The sequence below is a fragment of the Glycine soja genome, chromosome 15 (genome assembly GCF_004193775.1).
Source record: "Glycine soja cultivar W05 chromosome 15, ASM419377v2, whole genome shotgun sequence".
NCBI lineage: Eukaryota > Viridiplantae > Streptophyta > Magnoliopsida > Fabales > Fabaceae > Glycine > Glycine soja.
Genome location: NC_041016.1, coordinates 4,137,421 through 4,150,448, shown reverse-complemented (window position 1 = coordinate 4,150,448; position 13,028 = coordinate 4,137,421). Strand labels below are relative to the sequence as shown.

The window sequence follows — 13,028 nt, the reverse complement described above, 5'->3', positions numbered from 1 at the left end:
TAAATTATTTTGAGGAAATTCATATATCTATGTAAACATGTATGACTTGTAGCTAAGAATTTGAAACGGTAAATAATTTTGTTGACATCTCGAAAATATTTGAATAAATTAGAAAAGGAAGGAATAAGCACGTTAATTGGAAGTAATTATAAGAATGTGATAATTTTAATTAGATGGTGGTTCTTGTGGTATAAAGAGAATAAACTTATAGGCAAATACCTATGATAGATATACCTATGTGTACGTATTAATTCTTAAGATTGCAACATAGTGGATTGACGATACTTATACGTGTGAGAACAAAGGAAATCTTTCTAGCATTGTTACTATGTAATATGTAAAGAAGTCTTTCAAAACTTAAGATGAGTCCGTAAGCTTTAATTTCTTTTATTATGTTTATAAAAACATATGAAACATCATGTAAATTGTATGGATCCATTTTTGTACATATATTATTGTTCGCTGACATAGTCTTCTGCATGTGCTATCTACTTGATTTGAAAGCAATTTTAATAAGGAAATAAAACTAATAAGATTTAATATTTGTTGATAAAAAATAAGATATAAAAATATTTTTTATTTTAATTACAAAAATTCAAAAGACTAGTTGAGGATAAAATAAAATAAAATATGCATATTAATCTTACAAAGTTTTTAGCTAGGTTTGGTCAACATTAATAAATCAATGATTTTGACATATTTTTTTCAGATACTTATTGTTTATAAAATATTATTAATAATACATGCAGTTATTGTGACTGTTAAAAAAGTTTTCAAAATTAAAATTATTGAAATTTTATTTAAGATCAATTTCATTGTACTATAAATTGAATAAATTGGTTATATATATTAAAATTGCTTAATTATAATACCCATTAATAATTTTACAACTCAGATATTTATTTTTAAAAAATTATGAATTATGAAGTTAAGCTTACATTAATTAATCACTTGGCAACAGAAAATTAATATTGATCTAAATGAATAAGTGAAGAAGAGCTGATATTTACACACCACGATCACACCCGTGTACAGAAATATGAGGTCTGATATTGAATGACCTTAGCTCTGGTGATAAGTATATGTTGCTTATGGGTGTTATACATTACACTATTGCTAAAACTACAAGAATGAGGACTTGTTCAAAGACTTATGAAAACAAAAAATTAATTAAATTGCATGCATATTGGTTGCTTACTCATTCTCATACAATAGTAATTAATGAGCCTATAAATACCTACACCACTTGACATGCATTCTCGGCCAACAAAACTTGCACTTCACTACTTCAGTCTAGTATACTTTTGCTTATAGTAAAATGGATGGTGGTAATTTGTTGAACAAAGGAAGGCACTGATCGAGAATATTTGCCCTGCTGTTGTGTCCATCTTTAATATCTGATATCCTTGCCCTAGCTGCTAGCTCGTGATGCCGTTGTTATGGGAATTAACCTGTGCTTTGCCTGCTCCTAATGATACCATTGCAATCTAGAAGCACAAGTTTTCTGTTCTTGGTCTCAACATCCGACACCTCGTCGTTCTTGCCGGTAACTATGCACTTTTTAATAATTCAAATTTTGTAAATTTATATATTGCACGATTTGACGTGTGAGTAATTTAATAAAGTTGGACTTCATCATATATATGGCTTAATTTGCACCACAACTTAATAATTAAGATTGATGTGATTAATTTATATGTACTCATATATAGGCGGGCACACGATTGGTAGAACAGCTAGGCAATTCTACGCAGATAGAATATACAGTTCAAATGGTACGGATCCTTCGATCGACCCTTCATTATATTTGTTCCATTTATGCGACAAATTTAAATGGACGACTAAGGAAGCAAGTGGCACTAGACACTGGTAGCCAATTGTCTTACTTCATTATATTTGTTCCATTCTGATAAGGTGCTTTGGAATGATGCTTCCACAAGGAAAATTGTTAAGAAATATTCAGGCACACATCGCTTCAACCGTCTGATTTGGTAAATCTATGGTCAAGATGGCCAACATCTCATGACGGCCACTAATGGTGAAATTCGAAGGACGACATTTCCGCTGTTATTAGTTATCACATATTTACTCAGCTTAGTATAAGAGAGATACATAAATGCTAGTGTTACGTAGTATTAAGTTATAGGTTTGCGTTTGTATTAAATACATATCAAAACATGATATTATAATATATTCTTTTAAGTAATACATAAGATTTTGAGCTTTAGTTAAGTTGATCATTGTGTAAGAATAGGTGAGTTATTATAATTTTTTTATTTTTATGAATAAAAATAAATATATAAGACTTAAAAGAAATAAGATCTAATTAAAAATTAAAACTAATTAACAACAATTATGCATATATTTGAACTTAATTACAGAAGGAATTAGTATTCTACAACTTGAAAAATTAAGGTTCAAATATTTGTTCGCATTTACAGTGTCACAGTAGCTTCAACAGGATGATTATTACTTCTAAAAAGAGAATACTTCAGGAAAACAATAAAAACTAAAATAATAAAATAATTTCCACGACAAAAATATATTTAATGCGTGAATTAAGGATTAGTTTTAAAGATGTTAACGTGTCGTATATCATGGATGGAAGACTGATGAAAATGGATAACTTACTATTTGTCAAACAGGACCCACCTGCTATCCCTACCTAATTAGTAATAATTACAAGGAGAAAATCCCTAGTCGTTCATACATCTGCAATTTAATTTCACGTGCATGTATCATGTAATGATGCATATGGAGATATAACATCGCATAATTATTTCCACAATAATTGCCGTTCCTGATATGATATAAAATTATTTGTGCATGTATGTTTACAGAACTTAATATCCTATTTTATGTACCACAAAAAAAGACTATTCTTTTAAGATAGCTATTTTATAATCAAAGATGAAAACTTAATTTCGAGAACTTTTTAATTATCAAGTCTATCAATTAAATAAATTATTACATCAATACTTTATAAAAGTTTTTTTAATTAAAATAAATTTGTTAATTGTTGAAATTAATAATTAAAGAATCGATAAATATTTTTTTATTAGAAATATCATATTTAATATTATCAATACACACTAGTTACTATAATTTTTAATAAAAAAATATTTTATTAATTTTTTAACCATTGCCCTGTTGGTTAGCAAAACTATAGATACAGAGAACAAAGTATGATGATAAATGTCTTCATTATTAATAATTAAAATTTTAATTTTATTAGATTGAAATATATTAAATTAAAAGATAAAGTTTTCAGAGTTAAAGAGGAAAATATAAACATGATTTATTTAATTGCATAATGTAATATATAAGTCTATTAATTTAATATAATATGAAAAAAATTTAAAATCAAATTCAAAATGAAATTAACTAAAATTAAAATAATTTTAAAATATGATTTATTTAATATATAGAATCAACATTTTTAACGGTGGGTCAAGATTTAAATTTTAATATCCAATTAAAATTTAAATTGTGTGAAGTATATTCATCGACTTTATCAATGGTTGTCGCGGAATTTGAATGACTATTATTTTTGTGTGGTCTTTTTTCTGGATAATTCTTTATCCACAAAGCTCAAATATCAAACATTATTTAAGAAGTTTGAGTTGAGTTTTACTATTAATGACATGTGGATTTAAATTAAGTAAAAAAACATTTCAGAGAGAGAATAAATAAAGAGAAGTTATAAATAATTCTTAAAAGAAAAAAGCCTAAAAATTCTTGGGCATTAATGAAAAAGAAAACTCTAAAAAAATAATTTTGTTTATACTGAATAAAAACATCCCCACCCCCCCCCCCCCCCAAATTATAGGTGAAAAAATTCTACTTTCAAAATTTTAATGTAAAAGTATTCTCAAAGGACCCATTTAATTAAAGTATATATTTAATTTTTTAATCAAATATATATTATGTCCATGTTATTTTAATTTGTTGGATCCACTTATAATTTTTAAGAAACTTAAAATATTGTTAATAAAATATGCATTTTTAATTAATTTTTAAATCATTATTTTATAATAAAAAATATTATTATATTCCAAATGCTTATATCATAAACATATTTTTAACGTGACAATATTCATAACTAATTAATCATTTTGTCTTAGGTTTTACTTTTTGAGGCTACCCACTTTAATCCAACTAATATGTATGAGTCATAATCGAATCATATCGATCACTTATAGAAATAAAGCTAGCGCGCTCTCTCTTAGAACTTTTTTTGTCTTCACAATATTCAAACCAGCAATGTTATTTAAAGAGAAAGAAAGCCCTTACCTAGCCTCTTACGTTAATAGAACTGATCATAATTGATTTATTTTCAAATTCTGCATCTAATTTGAACCAAAAGAAAATTCTATATCTTCCGTTCAAACAATAAATTCGGAAAATTAAATTTTATGAAACTTAATTCCTAAAAAGCATAATATTTATGATAACGAATATTCATCTTTAGTTCTGATAAACTAAATTAAAATATTGATATATAATTTCAACCTCATCACAATCGAAAAATTCCATCCACAGAAAAAAGATATATTTTTTAGAAAAGAAAGTGCGGTAGGCCAGACACATGACTCACGTTGAGATTCGTTCCCACCCAAAAAGAGAGATATCTCAAATGAAGAAACATGAAAATGAAAATGAAGATGATGAAAATAAAATAAAATATATGCTAATTTCACGATAAAAAAAAATAATTTTTTTTTCAGTATTATTTCTATCTTTTCTTCCAAAAGCACACCCTTAGTTAGTAATTTACTCAAGGTGGAGACTGGAGAAGTTCTTTGGTACTTTTCGCGGCAGCATCCAACTTCGTCGCCTACGAACGTGACAAGCCAAGTGCAATAGCATTTCTTAGAAAGATCCCACCACTTATTGCAAGTGGAAGTGGATAATGAAAAAGAAAACACCACCCTTTGACAAAATGCACCCATTACGCGTAATCATTTGCATTATCACTGCATCCCAGTAGACAAAAGACGTGACCCCAGCTTCATGCACCCTTATTATATACTTGCACAAGCCGATTTTGCTTACTAGTTCTCCAAAAGTTGACCAAACCATCCTTATAAATTCCTTCTCCACATCACATTATATTCATATTCAACACAAATTTAACTATCTATTTCGTATAACATTTCATTTCACTTCACTTAGGGTGGTGCATTTGCAACCCTTTAATTTCCTCACAAAAATGGAGGAACGTAGTTTGTACTCACTAGTGTTTCTTGTGCTTGCTTTGGCTATTGTGAACAAAGTGCATGGGCAAGGGACGCGTGTAGGGTTCTATTCGAGTACATGCCCACGCGCTGAGTCCATTGTTAAGTCCACAGTTACAACCCATGTTAATTCTGATAGTACTTTGGCTGCTGGGTTGCTTCGGATGCACTTCCATGATTGCTTTGTGCAAGGTTGTGACGCTTCTGTTCTCATTGCCGGTTCTGGCACTGAGAGAACAGCATTTGCAAACCTTGGTTTACGAGGATTTGAGGTTATTGATGATGCAAAGAAACAGCTCGAGGCTGCATGCCCCGGTGTTGTGTCTTGCGCTGATATCCTTGCTCTTGCTGCTCGTGATTCCGTTGTTCTGGTAATTCATCAACACTCAAATTCTATCCATTTTGAATTTATATATGTACTACAAATAATTAATATTATAGCCAAGTTGATGAGTTCAATATATATATTTGTATGCATCATGTCGTGCTTATAATATATATATATATGTACGTATGTGTTTATAATTAATTAAAATTTGGCATTTTTGCATGGCAGAGTGGTGGACTGAGTTATCAAGTGCTTACTGGACGCAGAGATGGACGCATATCACAGGCTTCCGACGTGAGTAACTTGCCTGCTCCTTTTGACTCTGTTGATGTTCAGAAACAAAAGTTCACAGCAAAGGGCCTCAACACTCAAGACCTCGTCACCCTTGTTGGTAATTACACTTACACATATATAAGTTTGTTTACACACTTCAAGTCAACGATCGAATTGATCATCATTTCAAATCGAACTCATACTTTTCACATAGTATATATCACGGTTGCTTTGTGACAGCTCAGTTCTAACTATAGGTAGTGGCAAAATGCAAATAGAATGACTTCACATTAACTTTAATATAATTGTTGACTTATTCACTTTTTATTACACTTTCTTATATATGTAACGCACATTAGAATAACATCTTCTTTCTTTCTTATTTTCTATCATTGTCAAGTGATATGACATTTTTTTAAAAGGATACGTGTTTGAAAAAAATTGAACAATGCTTTTCAATGGATATTAAAAAAAGGTACAAACAAAAGTGCCGTGGAAAAATAAATACTAAAATTAACTTCATACGACTATATCTTTTATGAAAACAAAAGTATATGTTATATGAAACTAAGATACAGGTTCACAATACAAAGTTGAATTAATGGATTTTATTTTTGTGAACTAATGTATATATATAGGTGCACATACCATTGGTACTACAGCTTGCCAGTTCTTCAGTAACAGATTGTACAACTTCACCGCGAATGGTCCTGACCCTTCCATCGACCCTTCATTTCTTTCCCAACTACAATCACTATGCCCTCAAAACGGTGACGGTTCAAAACGAGTAGCGCTAGATACGGGTAGTCAAACCAAATTTGATTTATCTTACTATAGTAATTTGAGGAATTCTCGTGGAATTCTGCAATCTGATCAAGCACTATGGAGTGATGCTTCCACAAAGACAACTGTTCAGAGGTACTTGGGCTTAATAAGAGGGTTACTTGGATTAACATTCAACGTGGAATTTGGGAAGTCTATGGTGAAAATGGGCAACATTGAGTTGAAAACCGGTACCGATGGTGAAATTCGCAAGATATGTTCTGCCATCAACTAGATTTATAGCCACTTCAAACAATTAATAATTAAATTGCTTCTAGAACCGTTTCTCTGTTGGCATTTGCCAGTGAAGTGTATCATATACAATTTGCTTCTTTTGTCTGGCCAGACGAAATATTTTCATCTTGAAAGTGTACAAGTTACAGAATAAATATTAAATTTTGTTCAACATAATAATCCTTTTCTAAATAACATCAAATCAATTTACTCAATTATTGATTAAATTAAATATTAAATTTTTTTAGAGAAACAAATAGTTTTTAATTATTAATTGAATTACCCATATATTAATTTTTTTGAGTTTACATAGAATGATGAATTAATTTATCAACGTCAACATGTGTCGGAGATACTTTGCATCAATATAATATGGTGATAAAGAAAATAATTTAATTTTGATATTGTGATTGACAATTTTGTAAATTTAAAATATTTATTCATGTTGTGGAAGATGTATACATGAGTAGTGTGTATTGCATAATCGAGTTTTGATATATTGTAAACTGCCGGGTTCAAATCCTAATCTGTAAAAATGTGGGGGGTGAGAATTCAGATTAGCGAAAACTATAAATCTCAAGGGAATTGCTGATAAAATAATGTTAAAACAAATTAACCGCATACGTTGCGACTTGAGACCTTAATATATTGATATCTAAATTAATGAAACATGTTTGAAATTAATACTTTTTTAAATAATCACTTTTTTCAATAATATTTACAAAAAAAGGCGTTTAATTAAAAAAAAAACTGAAAAATACTAATTCAAACACATCAAGCCTTTATTTTATTTTTCTCATCATTTTAACATTTTTTCCCCTGCTAATTTTCTATATAGATATTTTGGCTTTTATTGAGATGTAAGTTATCTGTTGGCTGTATCCATTGATGTTATATTATATTCGATGAGCCCTTTCCATTATATAGCAGCTTCAGTCATTGAATTTGTCTACAATAAATTGAAAGCTAGCTGTAATATGTGTGATGTAGATATTAAAGCTACAGTATCACACAACTTGTCCACAGTTTTCTTTAGCGGTTTTCTCAACTAACATTTGCATTAATTATAACTAATACTATAGAATGAGAAAATTTCATATTGGCCAACCTAAAATATGACGAGTTGGATCTTTTCATTGTGGGAGAGTAAATACAAGTTGTTGATATGATTACCTGATTGATGAGAATAAGCACGAAACGGAAATAACGGATGAAAATAGACAATTGCTTAGAAGTTTCAATCTAAGACAATGTCATATGTGTACTATGGGAATGCAATATTAATTATTTTACGTTACTTTTATAGATATGTTGAAATTATAAGACAATTGCTTATAAAATGAATTATTATTCAATTAAAAAACTTTTTTGCTTATTTTAACATTCTTGCACACACACGATATAATCAGCTAGTCAATTATTATTATTATTATTATTATTATTATTATTATTATTATATGATATGGTTCGTTAAAGTTAAAAAGTTGATCTTTTGAATCATATGATTTCCATTGTATGCTTGCATCCAATTATTAATAAAATATTAAAAAAATTGATTTTAAACAATATAAATTATTTAACTTAATTCTACTTTTTTCAAAAAATTAATAATTTAAAACAATATTAATTTATTAAAATTTTGATTTTAAATAATATGAGTAAAACTATTAATTTCTTACTATTTTTTATGATGCAAAATTTTAAAAAATTGTCCACTACTTACAATCACATTTCACCACAAATTTAGTCAAATTGCATGTTTAAACGCTTTTAATAGTATGGGAACCGATCATATCTAGGAAATGAACCCCATTTCTTAGTGAAACTATCTATCTTATCAGTTATCAATAAAGAAATTATTGTGTTTACAATCAACTAGTTTTTGGTTTATATTTAGTCAAAATATTCAACTGGTTGTCAGCTGACACAATTGAATCTTTGGGGCAGGCCTACAGAAATGGTAAAGGTTGCAAACAAATATATATTATTAAAAAAATTAGTTGACTTTTTAAAATAAGTCTATTTAACTTAATTATATTTTTATTCATCCTTTTACTAGCATCAATATTTTGACCTCAAACTCTTAAACCTCTTTAAAATCACCTCATTTGGGAGATATTATCTAGTGCTCAATGATCATTCGGACTCTATTCTTACTAAAGGACACTTAGTAAATTAAGGTTGGAAGATGTTTACAAATTAGTCTTGACATCGACTTTCAATTGCCAAATGTAATATCTTTTGTGTGTAGATTTTACTACATCTTAATTGTTGCGTTGAAATCTGGTCAATTTTTCACAAAAATATTCAGTTTAGCTTCTAAAAAATATATAATTTATTATATTTATATTATATATTTCTTCTTTTCCTTATATCTTTTGAGTCTACCAGAGTTCAGTATCGACAAATTTTGTTCAGTAGAGGATTGAGCTTTCCCGCATAAAGCTCTACTTTTTGGTGTGGTGGTCACCAAAATGGAAAACTTTGACTAAATACACACTCTCACGCGGTATCATTTTTATTTGCACCAGCTGCATCACAGTAGACCGTGCCTCGGCACAAGACAAAACCCGTGAGCTCGGTTTCATATGTATGTGAACCCTTAGCCATATCATCATTTCAATACACTTGCATTGCATGTAGCCGGCTTTGCTTACTCTTTCTCCAAAAGTTGACTTTTGTTTTTTTGAGATACCCAAAAGTTGACTAAACCACACTTATAAATACCTCCTCCTCCTCATCACACACTCTCTCACTAAGTGCCTAAACAAATATTATCCATTACATTTACAACTGTTAATTTCCTCCCAAAAATGGAGGGACAGAGTTTGTACTCACTAGTGTTTCTTGTGCTTGCTCTGGCCATTGTGAACACAGTGCATGGGCAAGGGACGCGTGTAGGGTTCTATTCGAGTACATGCCCACGGGCTGAGTTCATTGTTAGGTCCACAGTTCAATCCCACGTTAGGTCTGATCCTACCTTGGCTGCTGGGTTGCTTCGGATGCACTTCCATGATTGCTTTGTGCAAGGTTGCGATGCTTCTGTTCTCATTGCCGGTGATGGAACTGAGAGAACAGCATTTGCAAACCTTGGTTTACGAGGATTTGAGGTTATTGATAATGCAAAGACACAGCTCGAGGCTGCGTGCCCCGGTGTTGTGTCTTGTGCTGATATCCTTGCTCTTGCAGCTCGTGATTCCGTTTCTCTGGTAGTACTTAACTCAAAATCTATCAATGTTTGAATTTATGTAATGTTGCAAATAATTAATCTCATAATATATATGTCTTTGTTAGCAAAGTGCAAGACATTTAGATTCACTAGTTGAATCAATTGCCAAGTTGAGTTCAATTAATTAATTAATATATTTGTATACATGTAATGAGGTTATAACTAAAATTTGGCTTATTATATAATTTGCATGGCAGAGTGGTGGACCGAATTGGCAAGTGCCTACTGGACGCAGAGATGGACGCATATCACAGGCTTCCGATGTGAGTAACTTGCCTGCTCCTTTTGACTCTGTTGATGTTCAGAAACAAAAGTTCGCAGCAAAGGGTCTCAACACTCAAGACCTCGTCACCCTTGTCGGTAATAACTTTATACAATCACATGCACGTATAAGTTTGTTTACACACTTCAAATCAATGAATTGATCATCATTACTACAATTTCAATTTAGTAGATATAAGATTCACCAAGAGTTCATCACTTCGAATTTCTTAATTAATAAAACTAACAAATTGATACTTGATCATAAAAAAAATTCGATTTTGCTTTGTGACAAGTGAGGTTCTAACTACGTAGTGGCAAAATGCTAATAGAATCACTATATGTAAACTGTATTGTTGACTTTTTCACGTCACTTTTCTTATATTGTCATTAGGAAACGTCTTTTTTGGCTCTTATTTTTTTCCCATTTTCAAGTGATTAATTGGATATTTTTATAGGGTGTTTAAAAAAATTAAAAGACGTTTTTCAACGGGTATACAAAAAACTGAAAAAGTCTAAGCACTCAAATTTACTCGAACTTTATCTTCTATGTACCAAAAGAAAAAATCATGTGAAACTAAGGTACGAGTAGTTAACGATAGAGTTGAAATAACTAATTTATTTTGGTGAATACATGTGTAGGTGGGCATAGCATTGGTACTACAGCATGCCAATTCTTCAGTAATAGATTATACAACTTCACTGCAAATGGTCCTGACTCTTCCATCAACCCTTTATTTCTTTCTCAACTTAGAGCACTCTGCCCACAAAATAGTGGCGGTTCAAACCGAGTGGCTCTTGATACGGGTAGTCAAACCAGATTTGACACATCTTACTTTGCTAATTTGAGGATTGGCCGTGGAATTCTGCAGTCTGATCAAGCACTTTGGAATGATCCTTCCACGAAGTCATTTGTACAGAGGTACCTGGGCGGCTTCAAAGGCTTGCTTTTCAACGTGGAATTTGCAAAGTCTATGGTGAAGATGAGCAACATTGAGTTGAAGACCGGTACTGATGGTGAAATTCGCAAGATATGTTCTGCCATTAACTAGCTAGCATGTTAAAATAAATGTATACATTGCTTAGGAGAAGCGTGGTTTTATTTGTCTTTGTTGAAGTGTATGATATGCATTTGTAGTTTGTTTTTTCTTTTTCTTCTTTTTTGGCTGGTGAGACTAAATGTTTCCAAAGTGTAAAAGTTTACAGAAAATGTTATAGAATAAATAGTAACTTTTTTTCTTTTTCCATGAAACTATTCTAATAATTATGGGCAAATACTCAAAAAATTCTCACTCCAAATGATTTTAAACCATTCTCATTTTATCTTTATTTATGCCCTAAATCTTCTTTATTGTCAATTTCTTTCGATCTACCCTACCCTCCTTAACCTTTATATCTAAATTGAATTTTAAAAGAATTTTTAAAAGATGATGTTAATAGTTAACCTTATATCATAATTTATATTATTCTTTATAAATCTAAAATATAATTTATATATTCAAAGATATTTATTTATTATGAAATTTAATTATAATATAACTTATATGTTTAAAAATATTTGTTTTCTATAAATCTAATATTTCATTGAATTTAAAATCATTTTCTCTCCTCTGAATTCTCTTAATATTTGTATAAAGGAAAAAATGAGGACAAAGATACTCTAATTCTGTCCATTTCCTTTTAAAACCCTAAGTACACTGTTTTAAAACCCTCAAATTTCTTCTCTTCAATATCTTTCCGTTTAAACACTATCTTAACGCTGGCTACTGACATAGTGTATATAGCTTATTATAATTATAAAATGTAATTTTTCTGAAGAATGGCGGGAGGCATATACATATTAGATATCATGAATTCCATAATTTTCTATCTATTATTTTAGAGATTTATAATTCATTTATTTCACTGGACAGTTAAATTCATAAGAATCGAGTAATTAGTTTTTTAATAGACGAAAAGTTAATCATTTTGAATAATTTGCTTTCCAATAGATAGAAAGTTAAGCATTTGGGTTTTAACTTCGTTCAATCCGCAAGAGGAGGGTTTAAACTAAGCCTCAGCTATGTGGGTTAATAGTTTTTTTGCCTGGTAATCTTCTATAGATATTTGGGCTAATTCATTTACTGAGCTGTAAGTTAGCTAGCTATTGGTTGTAATCATTTGGTGTTATATTTTCGATACATTGTTTAATTAGAAAATTGACAAGTGATAACTAAGGTATATATATAGCAGCTTCTGCCGTTGAATTTGTCTACAACGAAATGAAAGCTAGCTGTAATATTTACATGTATGACGTGGAGAAGCTACAGAATATATCAATACACAACTTGTCCGTAGTTATTTTTTGGAAGTTTTCTCAATCAACAATATTTGCATTAGTTATAACTCATATTATAGAACGAGATATTACCATATTGGAAGGCCTAATTAAATATGATGAGTTTGATCTTTCCATTGTTAGACAATGTTCTATATCAGGTTGATGAGAATAAGTACAAAGCCGAAATTACGGATGAAAATAGACAATTGCTTAGAGGTTTCAATCATCTAAGACAATAATGTCATGTGTATGCAATGGGAATGCAATACTAATTATTTTTTTTGGAAAAAATATCTAAGATCCCGCTGTCCTTTGAAGTAGCCA

The 13,028-nt window shown here is 30.1% G+C and overlaps 2 protein-coding genes across 2 annotated transcripts; both read left to right on the top strand.

The window, feature by feature from the left end:
- Positions 1-5,110: 5,110 nt before the first annotated feature.
- LOC114386546 (cationic peroxidase 2-like) lies at positions 5,111-7,074 on the top strand. The gene is made up of 3 exons (XM_028346567.1): positions 5,111-5,608; positions 5,794-5,956; positions 6,477-7,074. The coding sequence occupies exons 1-3, from the start codon at positions 5,213-5,215 to the stop codon at positions 6,893-6,895; spliced, it is 978 nt and encodes a 325-aa protein (XP_028202368.1). The 5' UTR covers positions 5,111-5,212; the 3' UTR covers positions 6,896-7,074.
- Positions 7,075-9,637: 2,563 nt separating this feature from the next.
- LOC114387550 (cationic peroxidase 2-like) lies at positions 9,638-11,636 on the top strand. The gene is made up of 3 exons (XM_028347750.1): positions 9,638-10,103; positions 10,321-10,483; positions 11,027-11,636. Exons 1-3 carry the CDS (start codon positions 9,708-9,710, stop codon positions 11,434-11,436), a joined length of 969 nt encoding a protein of 322 aa, XP_028203551.1. The 5' UTR covers positions 9,638-9,707; the 3' UTR covers positions 11,437-11,636.
- Positions 11,637-13,028: the final 1,392 nt, after the last annotated feature.

Bases quoted from the DNA above. Each gene is read 5' to 3' on its own strand.
- LOC114387550 (XM_028347750.1), top strand. From the start codon at position 9,708: ATGGAGGGACAGAGTTTGTACTCACTAGTGTTTCTTGTGCTTGCTCTG. The intron at 10,104-10,320 runs GTAGTACTTAAC...TTTGCATGGCAG, and splicing joins CTCGTGATTCCGTTTCTCTG to AGTGGTGGACCGAATTGGCA. The intron at 10,484-11,026 runs GTAATAACTTTA...ATACATGTGTAG, and splicing joins AGACCTCGTCACCCTTGTCG to GTGGGCATAGCATTGGTACT.
- LOC114386546 (XM_028346567.1), top strand. From the start codon at position 5,213: ATGGAGGAACGTAGTTTGTACTCACTAGTGTTTCTTGTGCTTGCTTTG. The intron at 5,609-5,793 runs GTAATTCATCAA...TTTGCATGGCAG, and splicing joins CTCGTGATTCCGTTGTTCTG to AGTGGTGGACTGAGTTATCA. The intron at 5,957-6,476 runs GTAATTACACTT...GTATATATATAG, and splicing joins AGACCTCGTCACCCTTGTTG to GTGCACATACCATTGGTACT.